This window comes from Procambarus clarkii, chromosome 44 (genome assembly GCF_040958095.1).
Source record: "Procambarus clarkii isolate CNS0578487 chromosome 44, FALCON_Pclarkii_2.0, whole genome shotgun sequence".
In the NCBI taxonomy this organism is placed as follows: domain Eukaryota; kingdom Metazoa; phylum Arthropoda; class Malacostraca; order Decapoda; family Cambaridae; genus Procambarus; species Procambarus clarkii.
Window position 1 is genome coordinate 7,194,842 of NC_091193.1, and position 27,942 is coordinate 7,222,783.

The 27,942-nt window shown below is 40.6% G+C and overlaps 2 protein-coding genes across 2 annotated transcripts; one reads left to right on the forward strand and one right to left on the reverse strand.

Annotated features, from left to right (window-relative positions):
* Window positions 1-5,014: 5,014 nt before the first annotated feature.
* LOC138350102 (uncharacterized) lies at window positions 5,015-5,488 on the reverse strand. Its single transcript, XM_069300395.1, has one exon. The coding sequence runs from the start codon at window positions 5,486-5,488 to the stop codon at window positions 5,015-5,017; it is 474 nt and encodes a 157-aa protein (XP_069156496.1).
* Window positions 5,489-19,582: 14,094 nt separating this feature from the next.
* LOC123745209 (adult-specific cuticular protein ACP-20-like) lies at window positions 19,583-26,358 on the forward strand. Its single transcript, XM_045725517.2, has 3 exons — window positions 19,583-19,732; window positions 20,142-20,321; window positions 24,045-26,358. Exons 1-3 carry the CDS (start codon window positions 19,670-19,672, stop codon window positions 24,099-24,101), a joined length of 300 nt encoding a protein of 99 aa, XP_045581473.1. The 5' UTR covers window positions 19,583-19,669; the 3' UTR covers window positions 24,102-26,358.
* The last annotated feature ends 1,584 nt before the right edge of the window (window positions 26,359-27,942 follow it).

Below are 27,942 nucleotides of genomic sequence, written 5' to 3' on the forward strand. Positions count from 1 at the left end.
TTAATGCTACCGCCAACCCCCACGACGCATTTATCAATTTTAACCGATTAGAGTACTTTATATTTATGGATTATTAGTCAGTCATCACCGTAGTGAATATTGTCCACCTCTGCCACAGCTTACTGACCGGACACTTGAGGGTAAGTTGCCAGTGCCCAGACGAGTCTCTCCCCACGGGCACGCCGTCAAATGCCCATCCATAACTGGGTACATAACTGGGTATATTGACTATACCCAGTTATGGTATAGTCAAATCGTATATAAGATGGTTCTGCAAAGCTCGTGTTCACTTTGTTAAAGTCGTATATATATTGTTAGGATGTATAAGATCATGTTAGGATGAGTTAGGTTGGTTTGGGCTAGGATAGGTAACGTCATATAGGCGAACCGTTAACGAACCGTTTGCAAAACGTCTTATATGCGATGAGACTAGCAAGCGTTGTCACAGCTGTGCTGGCGAGACACGGAGCAGCTTAGGCAGTTTACGGGCTCACCATAGCCTGTGCTACTTGGAACTTTTTTTCCGAGTGGCGAATCTTAAACATTAAGAACAACTTATGATCACTGTCCTAACACAACAGTTGGCCCACGACCTGTTCCTCGCCCCTGGTGAACACTGTGGACGAAGGGAAGCGTAATACCTGTGACACCTCCCTGGTGACATGTCCCTAGACGAGCCGCCTGCGTCCCCTCACCCACACATCACTGTTGAAACAGTAACACTCTTCCCTGTGTTTGTGTTACAAATTATAACCTAACCTAACCTAACCTAACCTAACCTAACCTAACCTAACCTACCCTAACCTAACCTAACCTACTCTAACCAAACCTAACGTAACAGTGTTCCCTGTGTTTAGGTTAGGTTATAATTTTTAACATAACCTAACCTAACCTAACCTAACCTAACCTAACCTATCACTGTTCCCTGTGTTTATGTTACAAATTATGTGACAACGAACTAGGGATAAAAATTCATATAAATTAATTTAAATCAAGAGTGCATTAACGGAACCGAATAATATTTAATTATAATGAGAAATTATTAGTGGGAGCCGTGGAGAGGATTCAAACTTATGCTCTGGGTTCGCATGGAGCTGAACACAGGTTCGAATCCTCCTCACGAATCCGACGGATTTTCTCATTGATACATCACGTGAATGTGATTTATTTGTACATTAATTATAATAGTCAATAATAATCACACGAAACAACTAACGATTTACTGCACGTGGTAAAGTGTAGAGTACACTGCACGTGGTAAAGTGTATAGTACACTGCACGTGGTAAAGTGTATAGTACACTGCACGTAGTAAAGTGTATAGTACACTGCACGTGGTAAAGTGTATAGTACACTGCACGTGGTAAAGTGTATAGTACACTGCACGTGGTAAAGTGTATAGTACACTGCACGTGGTAAAGTGTATAGTACACTGCACGTGGTAAACTACACGTTAACCGTTCACGATACATTACACACAGTACACATTACACAGTACACAATGCATAGTACACAGCGCACTCAAATTCAAATTCAAATGTTTATTCAGGTAAAAGTAACCACCACCTTCTATGTAACTCACATAGAAGGTGAGTTACAAACATAATGGTGGACTTATAGATAGAGGTAGTACATACAATACCTAAAGCCACTAATACGCACAGCGTTTCGGACAAGGTGTGAGGAAAAACCACTTAGACTGAACCTTAATACTTAAAACTTTAAGTATAAATTCTGTTGAAAGAGGCGGGGGACATGGTAGAAATTAGCAATTAAACAAGTTAGTCAACAAACAGTATTGTTTGAAAATAGCAAGACATGGGTTGACATTTAGGGGGTAAGGTAGGTTACATTGAGTTTATTAGATAGTACTTGGATTTACTCTTAAACTAGTTGAGAGAAGTACAGCCTTTGGCAAGATTCAGAAGATCATTCCACATTCTGGGTCCCTTGATTTGTAGAGCATTTCTAGTTTGATTAAGGTGCACCCTTGGAATATCAAATAGGTATTTGTTTCTAGTGTGATGCTCATGGGTTCTGTTACAACCTTCTAGGAAGCGTTGAAGATCACGATTGGCATTACAGTTCAGTTTTAAATATATAGAATATACTTGAGAGGATGTGCAGTGATTTAATATCTAACATATTCAAAGATTTATGGATACCGAGTGCTGTCTGGGGTCAGACTTTGATATTGTTCTAATAGCAGCTTTGTGTTGAGTAATTAGAGGACGTAAATGATTTTGGGTAATGAACCCCCAAGCACAAATACCATAATTTAGATAAGGATAGATGAGAGAGTAATAGAGCGTCACCAGGGCAGGGCGAGGTACATAATATCTGATCTTAGAAAGAATGTCAACAGTTTTAGAAACTTTTTTGCTATATTTAGAATGTGTCCCTGGAAATTCAGCTTGTTATCGATGAGGACACCAAGGAATTTGCCAGCTACTTTGTTACTAATTTGGATATTGTTTATTCTTAGATTAATTTGATCTGAGGATTTATTACCAAACAAAATATAAAAGGTTTTGTCAATGTTAAGGGTGAGTTTGTTGGCAGTTAGCCAAAGATGGACTTTATTTAGTTCAGTATTCACTGTGACATTCAGAGCAAGAGGGTCAGGACTGGAGAAAATGAAGGTTATGTCATCAGCAAATAAAATTGGTTTGAGGTGTTGAGAGGCATTTGGAAGGTCATTAATATAGATGAGAAAGAGGAGAGGGCCAAGTATGCTGTCCTGTGGAACACCAATGTTGATGGGTAGGGTGGGAGAAATGGAATTATTCACAGAAACATACTGGAGCCTGTCAGTAAGGTAAGATTGAAGGTATTGGAGGAAGTGACCTCTGACTCCATAATGATGTAATTTAAGAAGAAGGTTTTGGTGAATGACAGTGTCAAAAGCCTTACGTAGGGCAACAAATAACCCAACAGGGAACCCATTTTTATCAAAAGCTGCATGTATCAAGTTAATCATACTAATCAGTGCATCGTTAGTGCTTTTTTGGGTCTGAAGCCATAGTGGCAAGTGCTAAGTATATTGTGTTTGGCTAGATGAGAGTAAACCTGCTTGTAGATTAGCTTTTCAAATATTTTTGACAAGGTTGGCAGAATTGATATAGGTGTAACAGGGGTTACTCTTGCTTTTTTAGAATATCCGGAAAGGTTTAGCGTTCATGTGACTTGTTGAAGAACAATACAATGGTTGGAGCTGAATGCAATGCAATGGTTGGAAATGAAACATAATAGTTAACAAAAATAAAACAAATTGTTATTTTAACTAAGAGAAACATTTAGATTAATAACAACAAAAGCTAGACTAAAACAGTCTATATATAAATTTATATATAAATAAATAAAAAATAAATAAATAAATAACAAATAAAATACCAGTCATTACAGTGTACGGTACAAAATATACAGTACACAGTGTACGGAACAATGTACGGAACACAATGTACGGAACACAATGTACGGAACACAATGTACGGAACACAATGTACGGTACACAATGTACGGAACACAATGTACGGTACACAATGTACGGAACACAATGTACGGTACACAATGTACGGAACACAATGTACGGAACACAATGTACGGAACACAATGTACGGAACAATGTACGGTACACAATGTACGGAACACAATGTACGGAACAATGTACGGTACACAATGTACGGAACACAATGTACGGTACACAATGTACGGAACACAATGTACGGTACACAATGTACGGAACACAATGTACGGAACACAATGTACGGAACACAATGTACGGAACAATGTACGGTACACAATGTACGGAACACAATGTACGGAACAATGTACGGTACACAATGTACGGAACAATGTACGGAACACAATGTACGGAACACAATGTACGGAACACAATGTACGGAACACAATGTACGGAACACAATGTACGGAACAAAGCTTGACCTTAACCCTGAGTTCAGACAGTTTGGTTCAGACACGCCCTGGGCAGAACGGTACAAAACAATACAGCACAAACTGTAACTAAAGGAAAAGAATGTTAAGTGCTCACTGTAGCAAGACGAAACAAAACACAGTAGCACATGCGCTCTGGCCTGTGACAGAGACGGACACGCGAGCTGACCGCCAGACACACACAACCTGACACATGTTGACAAACATAGACAAATCGATCCCCGGGGATTAATTTGTGTGTGGCGGTGAGGGTGGGTGAAGGGGCGGCCGTCAAGGCCAGCTGGGTAATGAAGGAGCAGGGGGGGAGACGCCCCCTGACCTGGCCTTCACAGGTGCGCCGCTCCCAGACGCACCCCCGGGAAGCTTCCTCTTAGCGCATGCGCACTTGTCTCTGATGTTCAGTTGTCAGGAGTTTAGCGGATGTACTCTGAGGGTCGTGTGAACTACTCACCTAGTTGTGCTTGCGGGGGTTGAGCTCTGGCTCTTTGGTCCTGCCTCTCTACTGTCAATTAGTTTTAAGTTAATCAGTATTAAGATTTAGTCTTTAGAGTTTTTCCTGCCCGAAGCTTTGCGTAATAGTGGCTTTAGGCATTGTATGTACTAGCTCTATCTATAAATCCATCAATTTTTGTAAAACCTCTTATATGTATGTACTTTACCTGAATAAACATTTATTTATTTATTTATTATTTATTTATTTATAATTGGTGTACAGATTTTTTAGCCTATTGGGCTCTGTCATATCTACATTTGAAACCGTGTATGGAGTCAGCCTCCACCACATCACTGCCTTATGCAAATGCATTCAATCTGTTAACAACTCTGACACTAAAAAGTTGTTTCTAATGTCCCTGTGGCTCATTTGGGTACTCAGCTTCCACCCGTGTCCCGTTGTTCGTGTACCACCCGTGTTAAGCAGTTTATCTTTATCTACCGTCAATTCCTCTGAGAATTTTGTAGGTAGTGATCATAGCTCTCCGAGCTCTCCTGTCCTCCAGCGATGTGAGATGCATTTCACGCAGCCTTTCCTCGTAACTCATGCCTCTTAGTTCTGGGACTATCCTAGTGGCATATCTGAACTTTTTCCATCTTCGTCTTGTGCTTGACAAGGTATGGCTCCAAGGTAGTGTGAGGGTCGTCTGAAGTGTGAGGATCGTCTGAAGTGTGAGGGTCGTCTGAAGAGTGAGGGTCGTCTGAAGTGTGAGGGTCGTCTGAAGTGTGAGGATCGTCTGAAGTGTGAGGGTCGTCTGAAGAGTGAGGGTCGTCTGAAGTGTGAGGGTCGTCTGAAGTGTGAGGGTCGTCTGAAGTGTGAGGGTCGTCTGAAGTGTGAGGGTCGTCTGAAGAGTGAGGGTCGTCTGAAGTGTGAGGATCGTCTGAAGTGTGAGGGTCGTCTGAAGTGTGAGGATCGTCTGAAGTGTGAGGGTCGTCTGAAGTGTGAGGATCGTCTGAAGTGTGAGGGTCGTCTGAAGTGTGAGGGTCGTATGAAGTGTGAGGGTCGTATGAAGCATGAGGAACGTTTGGAGTATGAGAGTACATATTCACACATTCTTTTGAAATGTGTGCAACCTTAAGTGAGTGAGGACGTCTGGAATATGAAGGTCGTATGGAGTGTGAGGGAGTATGGAGTGTGAGGGAGTATGGAGTGTGAGGGAGTATGGAGTGTGAGGGAGTATGGAGTGTGAAGGAGTATGGAGTGTGAGGGAGTATGGAGTGTGAGGGAGTATGGAGTGTGAGGGAGTATGGAGTGTGAGGGAGTATGGAGTGTGAGGGAGTATGGAGTGTGAGGGGAGTATGGAGTGTGAGGGGAGTATGGAGTGTGAGGGAGTATGGAGTGTGAGGGAGTATGGAGTGTGAGGGGAGTATGGAGTGTGAGGGGAGTATGGAGTGTGAGGGGAGTATGGAGTGTGAGGGAGTATGGAGTGTGAGGGAGTATGGAGTGTGAGGGGAGTATGGAGTGTGAGGGGAGTATGGAGTGTGAGGGGAGTATGGAGTGTGAGGGAGTATGGAGTGTGAGGGAGTATGGAGTGTGAGGGAGTATGGAGTGTGAGGGAGTATGGAGTGTGAGGGAATATGGAGTGTGAGGGGAGTATGGAGTGTGAGGGAGTATGGAGTGTGAGGGAGTATGGAGTGTGAGGGAGTATGGAGTGTGAGGGAGTATGGAGTGTGAGGGAGTATGGAGTATGAGGGAGTATGGAGTGTGAGGGAGTATGGAGTGTGAGGGAGTATGGAGTGTGAGGGAGTATGGAGTGTGAGGGAATATGGAGTGTGAGGGAGTATGAAATGGGAGTACAAAATGGGATAGAAATTAAAGTAAGATGAAGTATGGAGTAGAGCTGGTGTACCATAAAACAGAAACATATCGTTGAGTTCTATAATAGTCAGCCCTCGAATATACAGTCACGCCATAACGTGCTTCAAAGAAAACTAATTTTGGGGGGAAACAGTTATAAAAGTTTTCTGTAAATTGAAAATAAAAATATAATTTTAATGACGGGCAGCTTGTGTATATATATTGTTCTATCTTATGGAACTGAATAACTAATACATTTAACGTTCACGTCTCAACACGCACTAATAATAACTTTATATTTGGCATTCAAAAAGTCATCTGCAATGCCCGATTATTGGAGCAAAATTCACTTGAGCACTTACAGGCAACTATATATATATTGGTGTTGAGCGCTTAACGGCAGCTTTATAATTCTCTTATGTAACTATATCTAACCTATGGTATCAGTGCCTGGGGTTCTAGTAGCCAAAATTATCTTTAACCCCCTAATTACTCAACATAAATCAACAATTAGGACAGTAACAAACTCCAGTCCCTCCAGACAGCACCTGGTGGGGGGGGGGGGGGGGGGGCACCCTTACTGAAATCTTCGAATATGCTAAACATTGTCACACAGCACACCCCCCCCCCCCGCCCTGGTGTTCCGTACACCAGTATACTCAAATGAACTGTACACCAGGGCCGGATTTGACTGTTTTTGGGTACCTAGGTCAAAACGGTTATATATATGTAATATATATATATATATATATATATATATATATATATATATATATATATATATATATATATATATATATATATATATATATATATATATATATGTATATGTATATATATATATATATATATATATATATATATATATATATATATATATATATATATATATATATATATATATATATTTAAAGGTTACAAAACATACAAGACAAATGCCTAAAGGTTATGGATCTCTTGAAGCTCCTCCGCTTCAGGACAGGAACCGAGGACGCAGCAAGCATTTTCCCTCTGGATCGCCACACTGAGGCGCTGAAACAAAAAACTGGCAACTCTTGGGTCTCTGGTGACGTCAGTGAGCTTGGAACCCAATTCCTTGAGAAATCCCAAGGCACTCTTGCCCCAGGGGCCATGCGTCTCAGACGCTATGGGAACAAAGAGGTATTGACCTTCCAGTCGCCTGTACTAGAGTGATTTAGCTGTTATCAAAAGCAAACAAAATGTTAATAATTTTATGAATGCTTCTTTGGGATGGGCCGTTGCGTGGAGGAGTCGAGCCTGAACACGGATTGGACTGAATTAACGAGCATTTGGCCAGTGTTTCTGAGGACGGACAGTCTTTACAACACAGTCCTCAAGCATTGACCCAACAGCTCCTTAACTTAACAGCCGCCCCTTGTTTATGAATGAAAAGAACCTTACTTAACTGGTTACGTTCGAACTATCCTCAAACATTGCTTCACTTACTTCCTATTTTCAACGTGTATCTCTAAATTCCTCAACCACGACCTCTAAATAATAAAAATAATAACAAACCCGAACCACCTAACCTACTTTAGGCCTCGTTATACCCAAAGCTCTAATATATAGTTATTTATATTTGAGAAAATTATGTGTTTGACTACACATAAAACATTTGACTACTACACAAAACACCCAATATGTGTACTGTATATGTGTGGGATCAGGTGCAGCTTGAACCAGCATCACTTGTCGAGGTCTTGTGTTGTCGCTTTTAACACAAAAGAAAAATCCCGAGAAATACAGAGATGTGTGAGAGAAAAACACCGAACCGGGACAATATTGCCTGGAGTGAAACATTTATCTTGTATTATTGTCGGAAAAAATATTGAGTTAGCATGAAGCCTCATACTTGAGTTACCTAAACCTTAAACTTGAGTTACCTAAACCTTATACTTGAGTTACCTAAACCTTAAACTTGAGTTACCTAAACCTTATACTTGAGTTACCTAAACCTTAAACTTGAGTTACCTAAACCTTATACTTGAGTTACCTAAACCTTAAACTTGAGTTACCTAAACCTTATACTTGAGTTACCTAAACCTCATACTTGAGTTACCTAAACCTTATACTTGAGTTACCTAAACCTCATACTTGAGTTACCTAAACCTTATACTTGAGTTACCTAAGCCTCATACTTGAGTTACCTAAACCTCATACTTGAGTTACCTAAACCTTATACTTGAGTTACCTAAGCCTCATACTTGAGTTACCTAAACCTTATACTTGAGTTACCTAAGCCTCATACTTGAGTTACCTAAACCTTAAACTTGAGTTACCTAAACCTTAAACTTGAGTTACCTAAACCTTATACTTGAGTTACCTAAGCCTCATACTTGAGTTACCTAAACCTTATACTTGAGTTACCTAAACCTTAAACTTGAGTTACCTAAACCTTAAACTTGAGTTACCTAAACCTTATACTTGAGTTACCTAAGCCTCATACTTGAGTTACCTAAACCTTATACTTGAGTTACCTAAACCTTAAACTTGAGTTACCTAAACCTTAAACTTGAGTTACCTAAACCTTATACTTGAGTTACCTAAGCCTCATACTTGAGTTACCTAAACCTTATACTTGAGTTACCTAAACCTCATACTTGAGTTACCTAAGCCTCGTACTTGAGTTACCTAAACCTTATACTTGAGTTACCTAAGCCTCATACTTGAGTTACCTAAACCTCATACTTGAGTTACCTAAACCTCATACTTGAGTTACCTAAACCTTAAACTTGAGTTACCTAAACCTCATACTTGAGTTACCTAAACCTTAAACTTGAGTTACCTAAACCTCATACTTGAGTTACCTAAACCTCATACTTGAGTTACCTAAACCTCATACTTGAGTTACCTAAACCTCATACTTGAGTTACCTAAACCTTAAACTTGAGTTACCTAAACCTTAAACTTGAGTTACCTAAGCCTCGTACTTGAGTTACCTAAACCTCATACTTGAGTTACCTAAGCCTCATACTTGAGTTACCTAAACCTCATACTTGAGTTACCTAAACCTTATACTTGAGTTACCTAAGCCTCGTACTTGAGTACGAGGCTTCCCAACCCACTGGAGTACCCAGGAGTACCCAAGGGATAAGCCAACAGTACAAAAATACGCAATGATCACTGGTACAGGAAAAATTCACTAGGAACTGTAGCACACTACTGAGACTTCATTTACAATCATTTCAATTATAATATCAAGATTTACCAAATAAGTGTAGAAGCCTACAAAGATAAATTACTCAACTGGGAGCATCACCTCTGCCTTATATCAACCTCCAGGAGCCTCTGAACCAGAGGTCTATGTCCACCTCAGGCGGTCACGGCTGCCAACACTACAGATGATGCATCAAAACACTGTGTTACTTTAATTACAATTGGCCAACAGTGCCATGAATAATAAATAATATAATTATTACTTCCAATTACCAATCAGTATTCCACACTAATCAGCAACACAAGAGTGGTACATATTCCACCAGTCAGAGCGGTGACGAGAGTGGTGATGACTGGGGAAGCCAAAGCGATGATGATAGCGGTGATGAGGGAGACGACGCCGGCGGTGACGTTGACCCATCAGCAGGGCGCCAGCGATCATGACCCACATCGCTGGCGGGAACTTGCCTGCCGTTGAGTAATGCGTCTTGCACCCCGCGGGAGCCGTGGAACACTGCTGAGTTGCCTCCACTAAGACGACCGGTGTCAAGGATCACTTCGTATTTTCCCATGACGGAGAATTTCGGAACGCTCTTCTTATTCGTTTAACATCACGCAAATGTGCTCCTCTACAGGTCACGAGCATGAGAGAGGCCACACGCGCCCTTCTACAGGTCACGAGCATGAGAGAGGCCACACCCGCCCCTCTACAGGTCACGAGCATGAGAAGGGCCACATGCGCCCCTCTGCAGGTCACGAGCATGAGAGAGGCCACACCCGCCCCTCTACAGGTCACGAGCATGAGAAGGGCCACATGCGCCCCTCTGCAGGTCACGAGCATGAGAAAGGCCACACCCGCCCCTCTACAGGTCACGAGCATGAGAAGGGCCACATGCGCCCCTCTACAGGTCACGAGCATCTTCTTATCTTGAGGTTATCTTGAGATGATTTCGGGGCTTTTTTAGTGTCCCCGCGGCTAAGAGAGGCCACACCCGCCCCTCTACAGGTCACGAGCATGAGAGAGGCCACATGCGCCCCTCTACAGGTCACGAGCATGAGAGAGGCCACACACGCCCCTCTACAGGTCACGAACATTAGAGAGGCCACATGCGGCCCTCTACAGGTCACGAGCATGAGAGAGGCCACATGCGCTCCTCTACAGGTCAAAACCTAGGTACAAGATGTGACTCAGTCCTGTTCACTGTTCCGGGGGAAGTGGCCCACATATTAATGCCAAGAATATTCACAAGTTGTATTCTATATACACGCTTTAATTTAATTTTCTAACCCTCAATCCACACATTCTAATGCTATAAATAACGAGTTAGATAAGTCCGCTCACGGACCTCAACCAAACAAACTCACACTCAATTTTAAACTTCTACATTTTATTTTGAAATATATTGTTGAACCAAATACACTGTTAGATAGGAAATGTAAACATTGATGGTAAACGTGATTGAAAGCTCTTTGGCAAATACATAGAAAAGATATTTAATTTCAGTACTCATATTCAGCACATAGCTAAAAAATCTCTAAAATTGTTGGTATATTCTCAAAAATCAGATATTATGTCTTTCGGCTTGATCAGCCGTTGAGATGTAAGTCTCGTCCTCACCACATGCTCTCAGACCTTGATAAAGCAATCGGGAGAGTGCGAAGGACTTGAAAGAATTTTCTTTATATAAAATACACAAGAACATATACGAAAGTACTTAAGGAAATTCTTGTTTCAATTCTTCCTCCGTGGTCTGACACTGTCACAAGTACATAAGTGTGAGGTTTTATCCAATATATTATGTTACGGATCTTATGTAACAGAAGTATAAGATAACTTCCGTCACAGAAATTGCCTGTTCATATATACACACACAGAACTATTGGAAGGTTGTAAGGTCTACAAGCAAGCTCCTCGTTTCGTCATCCACATGTCAGACTGTCGTCAGTACAAGCACATGTTAGTAAAACAAGGTCTTATGAGAAGCACATGTCATAAGTTTAATTCAATTAATTTATTTTGTACCCCACATTTATCCTGTGGGCGGTATTGGAAAAGGTTACAGGAACATAAAATGCGCTTAGCTAAGCAAATTAGTCTTGTTAAGCTAGTTACAACATTTAATGTATATTGCTATATCAACAATGGGTTCGAGACCGACCATAAAGTACAGTCTAAGCTAAACAACTTATATATGTGGTGAGTTGGCTTCATAATGGATATGTTTACCCAGTACACCGCCCCGCCATCCACTGGGCAGCAGTGGATCGGTTACACTCACATTTACTACTTACAGTTAGCAACCTGGAAATATTTGGTTAAAATTCCTAGTAGTAGATCATTTCGAATGAAATATTTATACATTGTTTTAATATTTAACGTATGACAAGCACAGGTCAGTAAAATAAGGACATATGATAAAAACATCGATAAAACAAGGGCATATGAAGTACGTGAAGAAATGGAGAACGCGAGAAACATTAACCAAATGATTCTTAACAGCAATATCAAAAGAGTTTAATGCAACATAATGCAACGTTCATCGTTGTTTCTCTCACCAATATACAAGAGACCACCCGAGGATGTCAATAGAGTCCGTATAAATGAATGGTGCTGAATTTTGGTCCTCTGACTCAGAGAGAACAGCGTATGGTGTGCTGTTTGACCACACGCAGGCAACTCTATGTTCCAACCATACTATTGAGCTTATGACATATGGCAGCTGGCCTTGTTCATGACTTACCTTTTGTTCCTAAGGTCAGAGAACATACTAAGTAACATGTCAGACGGAAACCTGCGTGAATTCTGTAAGAGCGTCCAGGGGGGCTCCCAGCAGCACACGCTGGCGTAACAGCGTACGAAGGCTGCGCAGGAGGTAAGTGTCACGCACAATACAGGACGCAGACACGTTATGCTGTGTAAAGCTGCTTCATGTCTTCGTGTTGAGGTAAAACCTTCCCGGACCAAGCACAGCCTCCGGGGCTGGAGGACGTTACATCACCGAGCCACTCGATACATCCAGAGTTCGATGAGGTAGTCATGAATACATATGTTGAACGCACAGGACGTTGCCACAAACAGGCATCAGCAAAAGCAGTTTGTCAGAAGATGACACATACAAGAGTATATTTAAAAACAAACAGTAACAGACTATTATGGCTAAATTACGAGCTTGTTTGTTTAACTGAAGGTTTTTGACAGCAATTAATTTGAATCGCAAAATTGAAGACAAATAGTTCTACATCCTATTTTTAAACACATTCGGTTTTACTGTCAACAATTCTCTGGTAAGGTGCTCCGTGTGTTTACCACTGCAGGTGTACCTTAATAATGACCGGGGGAAGTAAAAAAGCAGATTATGTGGCAATGGTCTGCCATGTCCCATCCATCAAGTCCTAATGAGGACTTGATGGTCCAGGGCAGAAGAGCGTCCACCTGCTGGCATGCAGATCTGGGATTCGACTCTCAGAGTGATCAAGTGAATGAAATATTTTCGGTATACAATGGATGGAACAAATTCAACAGTAGCAACAGAGATAACACTGTTAATTCATCCACAAATGAAGTAGTAGCACTAGCCATGTGTGTATATGAGTAGCAAAAGGCTTGTAATACGTGGCTGAAAGGCGGGTCCCAAGAGCTGACGCTTACCAATCTGATCACATATTTGCGAGTTCACAATTGCATTGTCTTTCCCACGGTATTTTATGAAAAGATAATTACAAATTATCATAGCAAAATATTACGGCAGTGAATATTAATTAATTTAAGTGAATAAACAATGTTGAACATCAAATGTTAGAGACGCTAATGACTGGTGACTCCGGCCTCACCCAGGATGGTCTTCGTCAGTCTTTGGTACTAAAATCGCACTTGGGTGTTGGATTAAATACCGATAATTTTTTAAAGTGGAGAATTAGAGCCGACCCTGACTGGCCTATGACACTCCCATACCTCACATGCCTCACTTGTGAATGTTTGGTGAGGCTAACCTGAAGTGTCTGACCTTGGATAAACAGATATTCTTTCTTATAGACATAGATTCCCAATTGAAAATAATGTAAATTTTAATGGAATAACTTTGATTCTAATTGTCTCCTAATTCATATGAAAATTGAGCTTGCTTTTCTAACTCAACAACTTAACTGATGGTCGCATCCTTGATAAGCTCTCACCAGGTTGAAATTGAAATAAGTTTATTGAGGTAAAATACACACAAAGGGATGAGATAGCTCAAGCTATTCTCACCCCGTTCAGTACATCGTGTTAATACATACATAGACACACATCACAAACAATAAACATATTACCAAACATTCTGAGAGATAAACATATACATTTCCTCCTTTACACAAGTAGTATGGTATCAGACGTACACATAAATACTTTTATGCACACCAGGTTGTTCTTCCACCAGCCCACTTCCACAGTCAGCCGTTTGTGTCACTAAGATTACCTCGAAGTTGCTCAGATTCTGTGGACAGTAGACTCACATTCTCTACTCGTCAGTTCAGGTGTTTCAACGGGCTCACCATAGCCCGTGTTACTTGGAACTGTTTGTCCCAAGTAGCGAATCTTTAACAACAACAACAGTTCAGGTAAAATATGGAATAATACTAAATACTTTCACAAAATGGAAACAAAAACTCCTGCAGGATATTTTATCTTAGGTCATTCCCTCTTTTAAAGGACAGTAATCAAAATTAGAAAACGGAACGTGAACGTGTAATAAATTTGGAGATAGACTATGTGAAATGTGTCACCCTGCCCGGCGAGGCGTGAAGGTAATTGTAGCAATAGACTCACTACGGAAAAGTTACCGTTGCCAGAACCATGAAACACATCACATGTGTTTAAACAGCTAATGACATTCGCTTTATGGAAAGAAAAAGCTGCATGTATCACTCAGGGATTTTGAATGATTAAAGGACTTTGGCGTGTAACGTTTTTATTGTTACGTCAATTGTTTTGACAATAAACACAGATACTAATAAAATATATATAGATTTGGACGAATGTAGTTTACAGAAGTTTGCAGGTGAAGCTTGGCGAGCAATGGTGTGACGGCGAGTCGGTGTTGAAGATGTGCTATATCTCTCAAGCGTCTGTACTGAACCACTCGTCCAGTTTAGACTGATGATTATTTGTTGTTTGTTGTTGTTGTTCTAGATTCAGCTACTGGGAACCAAAAGTTCCGAGTAGCACTATGGTGAGCCCGTAGTGGACTTACCTGGTACAGGAACGGGGGTTGGAACTGACTGTGGATGATTATTGACTTAGTGATGAAGATTAAGGCACCCAAGAGGTGGCACGGGCAAGAATAGCCCGTAAGTCTTGCCTCCCTTCGGACCATTCCCTCTCCCCAGCCTTACCCCATCTTCTCGTCCTCCCATACCTTCCCTATCACCCCTCCCCTCCGCCCCTCTACCATTTCACAAAATGTAATATTTGGGGGTACCCGGAGGTTCTCGGGAGCCCCCCTCTCCTCTCGTCCCCATCCTTTCCCCCCTCCCCCCGTCCTCGATCCCATTGTACACGCACATATATCCATGTACACAGACATACACATGTACACACAAATACGCATGTACACGCACAAATACACATGTACACGAACAAATACGCATGCACACACACAAATATGCAGGTACACGCACGCACTCACACCAATAACAATCTGTGAGGGCAACTGCCGTATGAACGACGTGGTGGAGTGATCACCTTGCTTGTTGGTGTCCGCGGCCCTGACGACACGGGAATGATGCGTGAAGGGGGTAAGAGGGGAAGGGGGGAAATGACTAGTGTTACTGGTGGTGGTGGTGAGAGCGATGGTGGTGTTGATAGTGAAAGTATCAGTGGTGACAGTAGCTTTTATGGTGAAGGTGTTGATAGTGAAAGTCATAATAGTGACAGTATTATTACAGTGATCTCAGAGACCGAATTTTAACGGGTAATCAAAATGTTGACTGTAAATTGTTGAAAACAGTGAATCTGATGACTGAGGCTACTCGTACAGGATGGTCTCGGCCGCGTACTTCCCCTTATTGGTCGCTGGTTCGAGTCAATTTAGTGTATAGTTTTTAGTATGTATTTTATGTATGTATTTAGTTTTAGTGTATAATTTTGTATATATATATATATATATATATATATATATATATATATATATATATATATATATATATATATATATATATATATATATATATATATATATACCGTTTGTGTGACTTCTTTGTGAATATAAATTGATGTGTTGATAGTGTTGATAACGCTGACGCTCATAGTGCGATGATAGTGGTAAGTGTGGTGTTTTATCAAGAAAACTCCTGAGCGCTCCGTAATGGTGATAGTGCTGGTATTGATGGTGATGATGACTGTCTTGATGATAGTGATGATGGTAATTTTCTTCTTTTTGATATAGATGGGAATAGTTTGGTAGTGATGGTAATGGTATTGATAGCGGTGGTGATGACAGAGTAATGGTCACTCATCGATAATGGTCTTGAGTGTGATATTAATGATGTTGAGAGTGATGATAATAGTGTCGGTAGTTATGGTAATGGTGCAGATGGTGATTTGGTAATGCAGATAATGATGGTAAAGGTATTCGTACTTATGACAACTGTAGAGATAGTGGTGGTAACAGTGCAGATATTGGTGAGTTACCTGAGGGCCACTAACATTCTATGGCCTCGATGAGGACAGGAAGCCGGAGGCTTGTCAAAGGTCCCTCACATTTGCCCTGAGGATTTTTTTCCAGTTGGATTTTTAACAAGTTTTGGGCATTTGTGTCTTCGGCGGGTAGGCGGTTCCATGGGTTTACAACCCTGTGGGTGAAGAAGCATCTCCTGTGTTCAGTCCTACACTGCGTCTTGTTGAGCTGGAAACCGTTGTTTTTTGTTTGTTTCACTGCTCTTCGTTACTCTGAGAGGCCAAGTATCGTCACTCTGGGAGGCCAAGTATCGTCACTCTGGGAGGCCAAGTATCGTCACTCTGGGAGGCCAAGTATCGTCACTCTGGGAGGCCAAGTATCGTCACTCTGGGAGGCCAAGTATCGTCACTCTGGGAGGCCAAGTATCGTCACTCTGGGAGGCCAAGTATCGTCACTCACGGAAGGAAGAATGGTGAAACGGTGTTCTTCATTGGTTCTCACTTGGTGAGAACCAATTTTTATCTCAATACAGCTGCTTACCAGAAGTGTGGTCTGGTGTAGGGCTGAACCAACGCTCGCCTGACTGCTTAAGGGAAGATGAATTAGAGCGTCACTGAATGTGATACACTCAATTATTATGCTTAGAGCGATTGCTTACAAGCCAGCAGATATCTACACCTGATCTTAAGACATTTGCACGTGATCTAAAGATATTTTATGTCTGATCTGGAAATACAGACATACAGACGGAAAAGAGAGAGAGAGAGAGAGAGAGAGAGAGAGAGAGAGAGAGAGAGAGAGAGAGAGAGAGAGAGAGAGAGAGAGAGAGAGAGAGAGAGAGAGAGAGAGAGACAGAGAGAGAGAGAGAGAGAGAGAGAGAGAGAGAGAGAGAGAGAGAGAGAGAGAGAGAGAGAGAGAGAGAGAGAATGAGAATGTGTGTGTGAGTAGAAGACAGACAGCCAGAGTACCCCCTTCAAGTTATATATGGATTCACTCCGCTGTTCTCATTCTCTCCCTACCTTCTTAAATAATTATTTTCGTAACACCCTACGGCCACAACGACCCTGGACCAGCTGACTGGCTGACTAGACAGCCCCCTGAGCATGACCTCTATGTCCCACCAGGTATAAAACAGACACCCAGAAGCCTGAGAGTGTCACTCATCTCTCATCTGTGGCGTCGTCAGCACGCGTCCGCTGAAGTCATGTCTCTCAAGGTAAGGAGATGCACGTTCCGTTCACCTGGGCTCTGGGAGACTCGAACCGCGGACCCCACGGGTGTGAGGCCGAAGCTATATCCAAGTTTATTTCCACGGAAGTGTGAATGACATTTTATGAGACGCACGTATTTGGCTGCACAGCGCGAGAGTACAAGTTTCCCGTCACTGTACTCGGCAGACCACGGCCGGCCCCTACTTGTACCTACGTTGATTTATAGCTAACAAATATATAGAAAGGCTTATGTAGTCATCGTAACTCCTTGACTAAGGATTAGTTAAGTGACCCCTTGACCTTCATAATAATTATGATAATTACATAACTGATAATTATGATAATTACATAAACTAATTACTTACAGTCAAGCAAAGTGCTGAAATCGTGAAGTTGCAAATATTGTACCAGACTTTAAGAAGGGGGAATGGGTACTTTTATTGAATTATCGGTCAATTAGCTTAATGAAGTGAGAAAATTGCTTTTATCTATAATCGCAAAACCGATTCCTTTACATCTTGAAAACACAAAGATTAATGCAGCATTCACAAAATGATTTTACGAAGGTCCCTCAAATGGATAAATTTGCTTTCCATTGTATTCCAACATATTTGAGGCAGTTGAAAAGGACTGTGAAACTGTGCACACTTTAGCAAAGCTTTTGAAACTGTACCTCAAGAAAGTCTGATTACAGATAAATACTCACAGTATTGGGCTTGCTATCTTAGTTCGATTAGGGCTTGGTTATATCAGAGGAACCAAAGAGTTATTATAATCGGACTTAAACCAGAATGGTAAACTGATGCAAGCGGAGTGCCCCAGAACTCTGTTGTTTATCATATATATTAACGATTAAAATTCAGGATTGAGCAGTAATATTTGCAAATTTGCAGACGATACAGAAATGGTATGGGAAATCAATTCAGACGACTCAAATTCCACTCAAGACAATATAAATAGCCTTTTGAGGATCAAGTGCGCATGATTTTATATATTCCAGGAAGGGATTATTAATTCAGATCACCTCTACTAGGATCCTCAATTTCAGGGAAATAGTTATTAAAGTTTTTAGCTAACGCCCTTAAAGCACCAAGCCATTAAGGCTATATAGCACTTGGAAGGGATCAGTAGGATTTAGGATGGGACGGGGAGGAAGGAATGGTGCTCAACCACTTGGACGGTCGGGGATTGAACGCCGACCTGCATGAAGCGAGACCGTCGCTCTACCGTCCAGCCCAAGTGGTTGGGCTTATGACTGCTAGACTGAAAAAAAAAACATTAGCTGAGAAGCCCACTCCAGAAAGACGTAACTTAATTACATAACACATGCGATCTAAACAGAGACTTACACAGTTGTGATAGCACTAGAACAAGGAAGAGAAGGGACGAGCAGTTAGCGGTATTGTTGTAACAGTAATGCTGGAGGACCAGTGAGTGGACAGCGGTTGGTGTTCATAGTCCTGAGGGTCCGGGTTCGATTCCCGGGGGAGGCGGAAACAAATGGGCAGAGTTTCTTTTCACCCTGATATCCCTGTTCACCTAGCAGCAAATAGATACCTGAAAGTTATACAGCTACTACGAGCTGCTTCCCGGGGATGTGTGTGTGTGTGAAAATTAGGATTAAGGACTTGCCCGAAACGCTATGCGTGCTAGTGGCTATACAAGAATGTAAGAACTCTTGCATAAATAAATAAAAACATAAATAAATAGGATGCCACAAAGTTAGTGTGACAAGATGTACTCCTGCAGGTGGTGGTGTTGGCGACGCTGGCGGTGGTGGTGGCAGGTGTGGCCGAGGTTGGTGGGGGCTACGGGGCCGGTGCTGCTTACTCCAAGGAACATTACGTGAGTTGCTGCTCAGTGTAGTTAGCCTCAGTCTTATTGGTGCTCAGTGTAGCTAGCCTCAGTCTTATTGTTGCTCAGTGTAGCTAGTCTCAGTCTTATTGCTCCTCAGTGTAGCTAGCCTCAGTATAAAATATTTATTTTAAAATTTTTCTCAGCTCTCCATTATTTTTTATCTCTACACTGTAATTCTAAGTTTTTTATTCCCATTTTGTATCATCTTTCTTTCTTTCATGATACTATTCTTTGCTGTAATGTATTACCTGGAACATTATTTTATTAGTATACTTTTCTCTTAAATTTATACATTTTTTCTTTGAAATTAATTACCAAAATATTCTAGTTCTATTTCAACTCACTATTTGTCTAATGTAAATTCAGTATATCTTGTATTTCCTGTTTATTTATTCATTTACATAAAGTAATTGTCTACCTGCTCTCTCCCCTTGTGTGTGAAGTGTCCCTAGTTGTGCTCGTCTTCTCTTTGTTCATGTTTACTTCATGTTGCAGCTTTTCTGCCTTCTCTCCATCATAGTCGGCCATCATGGCTCGCCAGCAACCTGTCCTTCTGCAAAGAACGTCGCATTTCACTCATGCATTACATGAGGTAAAAAACTGTTGTACTAGAAAATGGAAGTGGCTCACGAAAGTGAAGTACTTTCCCATTTTATGTTTTGGGTCCTCTGGTAGGTTAGGAGACAAGACTTTAAATTTACCATTTTCTTGACGTTGGGAAACATTACGAGGATGGGCTGTACCATCAGTCCTTCTACACACTCAGTGATTTTCCATATCACAGCTCATCCCCATCCAGCAACATTGGACTTCCTCTACCCTTTCTCAGCTTCCTTCAGTTGTACTCACAGAGGTACAGCTGTACCTCTTTCTTTTGGATCTCTCAACCCCTTCATTCTCTCACTTCACCTCGCCTTCAATCAAATCATGTCTTCTCCATCATTAAATATTCCATCATCACCTTCACATTTACCTTTACTTGATCCACGTTATGCCAACAGGCTCCCATACCTTATGACTTTGGTTATGGTGTGGCTGATCATGCGACGGGCAGCGACTTCGGCCACTCTGAGAATTCTGACGGAAATGTGGTAAAGGGAAAGTACTATGTGCGCCTCCCCGATGGTCGCAAGCAGGTAGTGACCTACACTGCAGACCACTACAATGGCTATCAAGCTGAGGTTAGTGCTGGTTCCATCTTTCTACACTAATATAGATATGACACACTCTTGACTTCCATGATAGCAACAGCTGGCTAGCTTAGATCAGTGCACACAGCTTCCTGGACCAGGTCACTGCAGGTCATCACTGCCACTCCTACAGTGCCTACTGTGCCTAGAAAGGTAAAAACCATTATATCATATACAGTTACTGATCTATTATCCATGAGTAGGCAAGATGGGTCCATACCGGATTCCTGAGGGGCATACGCCGAGTCATACAGTATTAACCTTGTGGTGCTCCCGGGGGACAATATGACAATGCTCTCAGGGCCAGGTCTCCTACCAGGTCTTCTGGTTGATGGTTTGGTAAGTGATTAACAAAATTATAAATCTGTTAGTAATTCACATTATGTTTAGTGGAAAACTGTTGAGAGCCTTTGGCTCATCAGATTTGTGGAATTGTATGTTAGTGTACTAATTGGACCCCTGCTTTTAAATGAAGCAATTTTGCACATATTTTGGAAGCAGTCAGCTTGCAGATATATGATACTGAATATAGCCCAGGAGCAAAAACCAGGCCTTCTACATAGTGTTGCCAAGATCTTTTATGATATCAGATCTACAAAGCTGAAAATGAAATCAGTATTTACAAAATCCAGCTACAGCTTGATACTGTACAAGCCAACAGATGAACACTGTCTTACCTTTGACGCCAGCCTACAGATCAACCTCTGACCTATGCTTCGACCAAATTGTAGACAGACGTCGTCAAACACAGAGACGAAGATTACAAAGAAACTGACATTATTTGGCGAGTCTTGCAGGAATCGATATCAGTGAGGGCCAAATCTCTCTCCTTAATTTTGGCATTAACTGCCAAGTTATGTCCTGACCAAGTTAGATGGTCTGAAAGGTGGAGTTAAGAGATCCTGCTGGATGACATATTCAGCCTTGAGACAGAGGAAAGTCACCACTGAGAATGCACTACAGACAAAGTTTATGGTATAGGGAGGAAACACTTTACAACAATTGAAGGTAAGGTCCTTCATGACACTAAGAACATAATCTTCAGAAGTTGATAAGTCTCCAATGTAAATAATTAAAATATGTGAATATACAGTATTGAGAATCTGAACATTATCCTCCCTAATCATGCCAAGTTCCAAAAGATGAAGGATTCTACTACAAATTGAAAACCAAGGTAATCAAATTGGTTTATACTGATAATGCTGAATGGATTCCACCTGCCAAAAATTAATGGAAAGTAAGACCTGGTTATACTTGTGAAAATGTTACGATCAATAAGCTTCATCTTATCATAACGTAGATACCTTCACCCTCATATAGGTTGATTCAGCGACTTGCTACTATGCATTCAGCTTTAATGTTTCAAAATACAGTAGTTAGTTAAGCTGTTGAGAGATTCACAGGCATCTACCATGGAAGAGCCGTTTAGTGTTGCAAGCAGTTGTTAGAAGCATGTGCTAAAGAAGAACCTTTTCTGATCCCTGATGACTTGAGTACAACCAATTAGATAATTAGATAATATCATTATCCTAGGTGTCATATTTGCAATTTTTTATATGAGCATTGATAAGGAGAAAGTCCTGGTTGATATGGACCTTTAACCTGACATCTATTGTAGCTATAGCGATGACCTCTTCTTGTAGGTAACTGACAGAGAACACTTGGTACTGTAGAAGGACGCTTTCCAGCAAATAGCTGAATTTAGATTTACTTGTGAGATTGGACAATAAAGGCAAAGTACCTTTCTTAGATATAACAGTCTTGCAAATGAATGGGGTCTTCTACACTTCACTCTACGCTAAGAAAACTTACATAGAATTGTGTCTTAATGCCTACGTCACCCACGCTCTTTCCACACAGTTAGAGTTAGAAGCTCGTTAACAAGGAACTCGGTAAAGTGAAGAAGGTCCACCTTAACAACAGATACACTAATAAATATATGGAAGAGGTCATCATAGAGAAGGTGTATCATCATGCTACCTTTGATGAGCACGTCAACATCACACAACTTGTTTCACCTATGTAACTATTTCACTACAGGAACTATTTTTTCAATGCTCACAACACAGGAAAGAGTCCTGAAAGAAATCATTGACAAACATGACCCTTACCAACCCACAATGCAATATTTGATTTTGTAATTATATGTTCTTTTGGTTAAGGTGGGCTCAGGAACAGTAAATCTTTATGTACATTGTGGGTAAAGTGAGAATATTTGTATTTTTTATAATTAATATTAATTACTGTATTAGGAACAGTACAAAAAATCTTTTAAGTGTATTTAGGGTAGAGAGAGAATTAGCACTGCCTGCTAAACTCTCGTATTCCAGCACACAGCTGGATGGTATTTCACCACATAGCTGGATGATATTTCAACACACCTGGAATTACAGCACAAACTTGAGTGGGTATAGCATACTAACTTCAAGGGTCAACTTGAAAGATTTCCTCATTTTTTGTAGGGCACTGCATGCATGTGTTATATTTTGACAGAAAGATGACCAAAAGTGACTTCAAGTTCAGTCCCTTGATGACTAAACATATGTTGATGAAGTGTGCAATCTTGCCGACATTCATAGCTTTCAATTTTGAGAGGAGAGTTTGGTGGCGTTCAGAAGATCCAGGACAAAGATCATCATTCAAGTAGACCAGATTGTGCCGGTTGCTGGCTACCCAACACCGTGAACCTTTTCAATTGTTGATTTTGGTAACTTATTTTTCCATAAAAACTTCTCTACCTTGAGCTGGGTTTGCTCAAAATATTCCCCTGGAGTTTTTCCATACCGTCAGCTCGTGTGTTGTGTTACCAAGTAGAAGATTATTGGTCTCTTCAAGTGAGCTTTTAGTTTGGTGTTTGCTTTTGGAGGCTTGATATTCTCTAATACATTGTTAAGGAGTTGGCAACCTTTTTTTTTATAGTCATCTACCTAGCTCTGGGTGAATGCCAGGCAGAATTTTAGCTCAGCAATGGCAGAATTATTTTCTTTGATCTATCCAGTAATAATGTACCTGAATATCTGTGTCCTACTGAAGCAATACTGGGTCAGCTTTCATTAGTGGCTGGGGTGAGTGCCGCCTCTAGAATGTACGGTTAACTACACTGTATGGATAACTGACATGTTTTAGTAATTCATCTATTACATTATCTGTAGTACAGCCAGAATGGTAAATTTATTGCCTGGTGGATAATAGATCAGTTACTGTAGCAGTAATTGATCATACAATCAGGTACAGTTTACAACAGACTAAGGTCCAGAAGATTACTTCAGCAGCCATCAGGCCCAGGTAAGTACCCATTGCATAATGTATATGTTTCAGAGTCTACCAGGTTATACACTGCCTCACCATGTATATTACTGATGCCACATGTATTTAAAATTGATAAAAGGAGTAGGTCTAATATTATTCCTATCTTACATCTCTATGAGCCAATCTGGAAACGTAAATAACATTATCTAAAATGTCATGATTACCTTGATATAATTACAAAAGTTTGCAAAATTGTATCATATAGGACCATTCTCTGAAACACTGTGAGTACGGTGTTCAGTTACGGTCTCTAAAGGACCATTCTCTGGAACTGTGTGAGTAGTGTTTAGTTGTGGTCTTTTATAGGACCATTCTCAAGGACACTTCAAGTACAGTGTTTAGCTACAGTCACCACCAGATTACTCAGTTTCTGTTACTTCATAATATGGTGTTCTACATTGCCAGGTGTCTTATGAGGGCCAGGCCTACTACCCTGATCACAGCGCCCCAGTCTATGGATGAGGCACGACATTATACGCCTACCCATAAGTATATCCATGTTATTTTGGTTAATTCAATTAACATCGGATGCAATTATGTTATGTATTAGGTGCGGGTGTGTGACTCCAACCTTGATTGTATGCTTCACTGCAATAAATGTTATTTATTACATGTAAATCTATTTAGATTAAGATATATCACTATCTATATATATACTTTAAATATGTCTTTCTAAATCTGTTTGAATTTCTCAAAATGCATATTAATTTGACTTCTACCACCTGCAATTATTTCTGTCAATATCTCCATTCATTAGTACTTTTTTTTTGGTTGACAGCATTCTGGATTCTCTTGTAAGTTACTTAGCTGTTCGTCTACTCTATTGAGCATAAAGGGGGTATGTTCACCGAGAGGTACTTACCTATTAGTGTCTATGGGGGAGTGAGGTCTAGCTCTTTATGCTCTGCCTACTAGCCTTGTTGTACCTATCATGTTTCAGCCTAACTACTGTGACTCTCAAATTTTTTGTCGAATCGGTCTTTAAAGTTGTGGATGGAGGTGGCTTCCACAACTTCCTCTGTTAGAGTATTCCATTTGTTAACTACCCGTATAGGGTACGAGTGCTTTCTTACGTTCCTCAGCTCATCTGCGCTTCCAGTTTCCACCTGTGTTCTCTTGTCCTGCTTTCTCTCAATCTGAAGAAGCTATCCTTATCTTATCTATTCCCCCCAGTATCTTGTAAGTTGTGATCATATCTCCACTGATTCCATCTATCCTTTAGGGTTGTGAGATCTAGTTCTATTAGCCTATGTTCATAGCTTAGCCCTCTTAGCTCTGGTACCAAACTTGTTGTAAGCCTTATACTTTTTCAATTTTGGCTTTATGCTTCACTAGGTGCAGATTCCATACCAGCGGTGTGTATTCCAGTGTTGGTGAAACAAATGTACCTTGGGCAGTTTTTGGTGTATGTACTGATTTTACTTTGGTCCTGAACTAAGTTCAGGGCTAAAGTATAATTACTAGTGGGTTAGTAAGCTATTGTGGTGCCTTAATAATCATTCAGAAGTTGATTGGCCTTAATACCCAGAACCAAATTTATTGAGGATATGAGTGACTTGAATTGTTCAATAGTTCTTCTGTTTCTGCCTTACATACCAAGTGGCATACAAACACTTGATCAATTGTGATGCTTTTTTTATATATAGTATTTAGGTATTATCACATGCGTACATTCCCAGGTATGACTGCTAATGTGGCTCTTTTCTGTAAAAATAGTCATAAATCTCTGCTATACAGGGTAATTGCCCTAATATGCATGTTGAGACATTCAACAGTGTTACTTATTTTAAAAACAGAAGATATGTTTTTGATCAACTGTGGCATTATCACTGTGTTAACATTTGAACTGCCTGGCCTGGGGGCATGTTAAATAGCTGTGAAGTGAAGATGATAAAAATATAATTTATTTTGCTTGTTGTTATGACAGGTTTGTTAACTTGGTCAGTTCCCTTCCTTTATCAAATTGCTCATGGGAGAGCAAATTATATCAAACGTTAATTTTTTTGGACAATATTGTACAGTAATGACGTCAAAGTTTGTAGCTTTATACTGTGGACAAACCTGATGACCCACATTTATATGAGTTGTCCAATTCATGTGCTGTATGTGTACATATTATACATTTTACTTCACTCATTTACAATATTTTTTTTAATTAAATCAAAAATATTATGCCCATGATCAGAATTTTCAACTTGTAGTGATAATTTTTTTTAGATTACTGTGTAGATTATGGTAGAGTGTCTCAGTAAAAAATAATCATGAATTTGAGCCACAGCTTGTCCATCTCTCAGATACTCGCAGACATCCCTGCTCCTTGATACTCTTTACAGTTACTCGCCTTCCCATCTGTTGTAAGATTATCCATTTTTTTAACATCCTGAAGTATCATCTCCCATCCTGGTGCCCTAAACTATTCCATCTTTTTAGATGGAATAGTTTAGGGCATCAGTTCTAGTCTGGTCAGAACATCACTTTGAACTCCAAATTGTTCTTTTGCAAACAGCAGTGGTGTTATGCAGCTGTTATTGCTTGAGGTGGTCATAATTCCCAGTGTTAAGGCTAAGTTGCGTTATGTCATCTGGGTATCTTGCCAAAAGATGGTACTGTGCATAGATTTGCCTATGACACCTCTTAAAAGTAGAATTATCCCATTTCCATGTGTATATACATTTTCATTTTGTGTACTAATTTAGTGAATAAATTTGTATGTTAAGCACGTGATGTTTAGGAAATCCTTTCTCCCTCATTGCAAACTGCAGAATCAATCCCACAAAAGTACTGTATCCTCTAACTATACTAGCACCACATGATACAAATTTTTATGCTACCGATCTCTGGTGTCCTTGCATCAGCAGGTAGAGATAAGACACACCTATATTTGACAAGATCTCAAAATCTTGTGTTGTTGCTCTAAGCAGTTTACATTGTTGATAACCTCTGCGAGCGGCTTGCACACTTGTCCTAGTCTAACTTCACACAGTGGTAGTCCAACATTAAGTAATCTTGGACACCAAACCAGTGGGAAAGGTGGGGTGAGTGAGAAGGTGCTAATGAATTTTCTATCATTTGTTTACATAGTTTTGGGAGTTTGTTGGGTGGTTATCGAGGATGCAGTCTCCTTTGAAGCCAGCTCTAGTTTGTTTTATTTCACTAACTTTCTGGGTGCCATCTTCAGTGGTGATAAAAATTTTAGTAATTTACTAGTGTCTATCATGTGTGTCACCGCTCCCAGCACACCTGTGAGGGGGGGGGGGGGCCAGGTTCTGGCTCATGCTTCCTGGTAAGCCAATAGAACTAAGTGACTGATATCACCTAGTAGTATGGTACACTGTCAGATACTAACTTCAGGGAGGCAAAAGGTGGCTCCAAACCCCCCCCCCCCAGAAAAATATTGTATATGGAGCAACACTCAACAAATGGAATTCAACATAAATAAATGCCATGTTATGGAATGTGAAATAGGAGAAAATAGACCACACACAACCTACAAATTGTGAAAAGGCCTTAAAGAACTCTGACAGAGAATCTACTCTCTAAAACCACCCCCTAGATCTGTCATCAGCGCACCACATAAGGAATATTGTGCAAGGCACATATGCTATGCTTTTTAACAACTTTAGAATTGCCTTTAAATACAAATTCTACAAATGATACAAAAAAAAATACAAATGATGGTGATATATTAAAGAAACTATTCACAACCCTTGTGAGACCAAAATTGGGATATACAAAAGTTGTATGATACCTATATCTCAAGAAGCACATCAATAAACTGGAAAAAGTGCAAAGACATGCTACAAAATTGCTTTTGGAACTGAAAAACAAGAGCCGAGGTGAGGCTTGAGGTGTTAAATGTCAAAGCTAGAAGACAGAAGGTAATGAAGCGATATGCTCACTATGTTCAAGATTGTAATTGGAATTGACAAAATTGACACAGGGATTCTTGAAATCTGCAACTTCAAGAACATGAGGTCATTGATTGAACTCCAATAAGGAAACAAAGGTGCCAAGAAAAGAATCCTCTCTTTTGCAGACAAAGAATGGTGGATCTTTCTCACAAGTTCAGTGTGGAGGCAGTGGACACAAAAATTGTCAGTAGTTTCAAAGCCTCACGTGACACTTTGAAACAAGACACTGAAAAGACAGGACACCATAAGTATAGCTCTCATCCTGTAGCTACACTTAAGTAATTACTTACTACCCAGGAACAAAAATTGTGTTCATGTAATTAGTGTATGAAACAAACAAACAGTATAGAAGTGAAGATCTCACTTATTCAAAACGAAATAAGAAATAATCG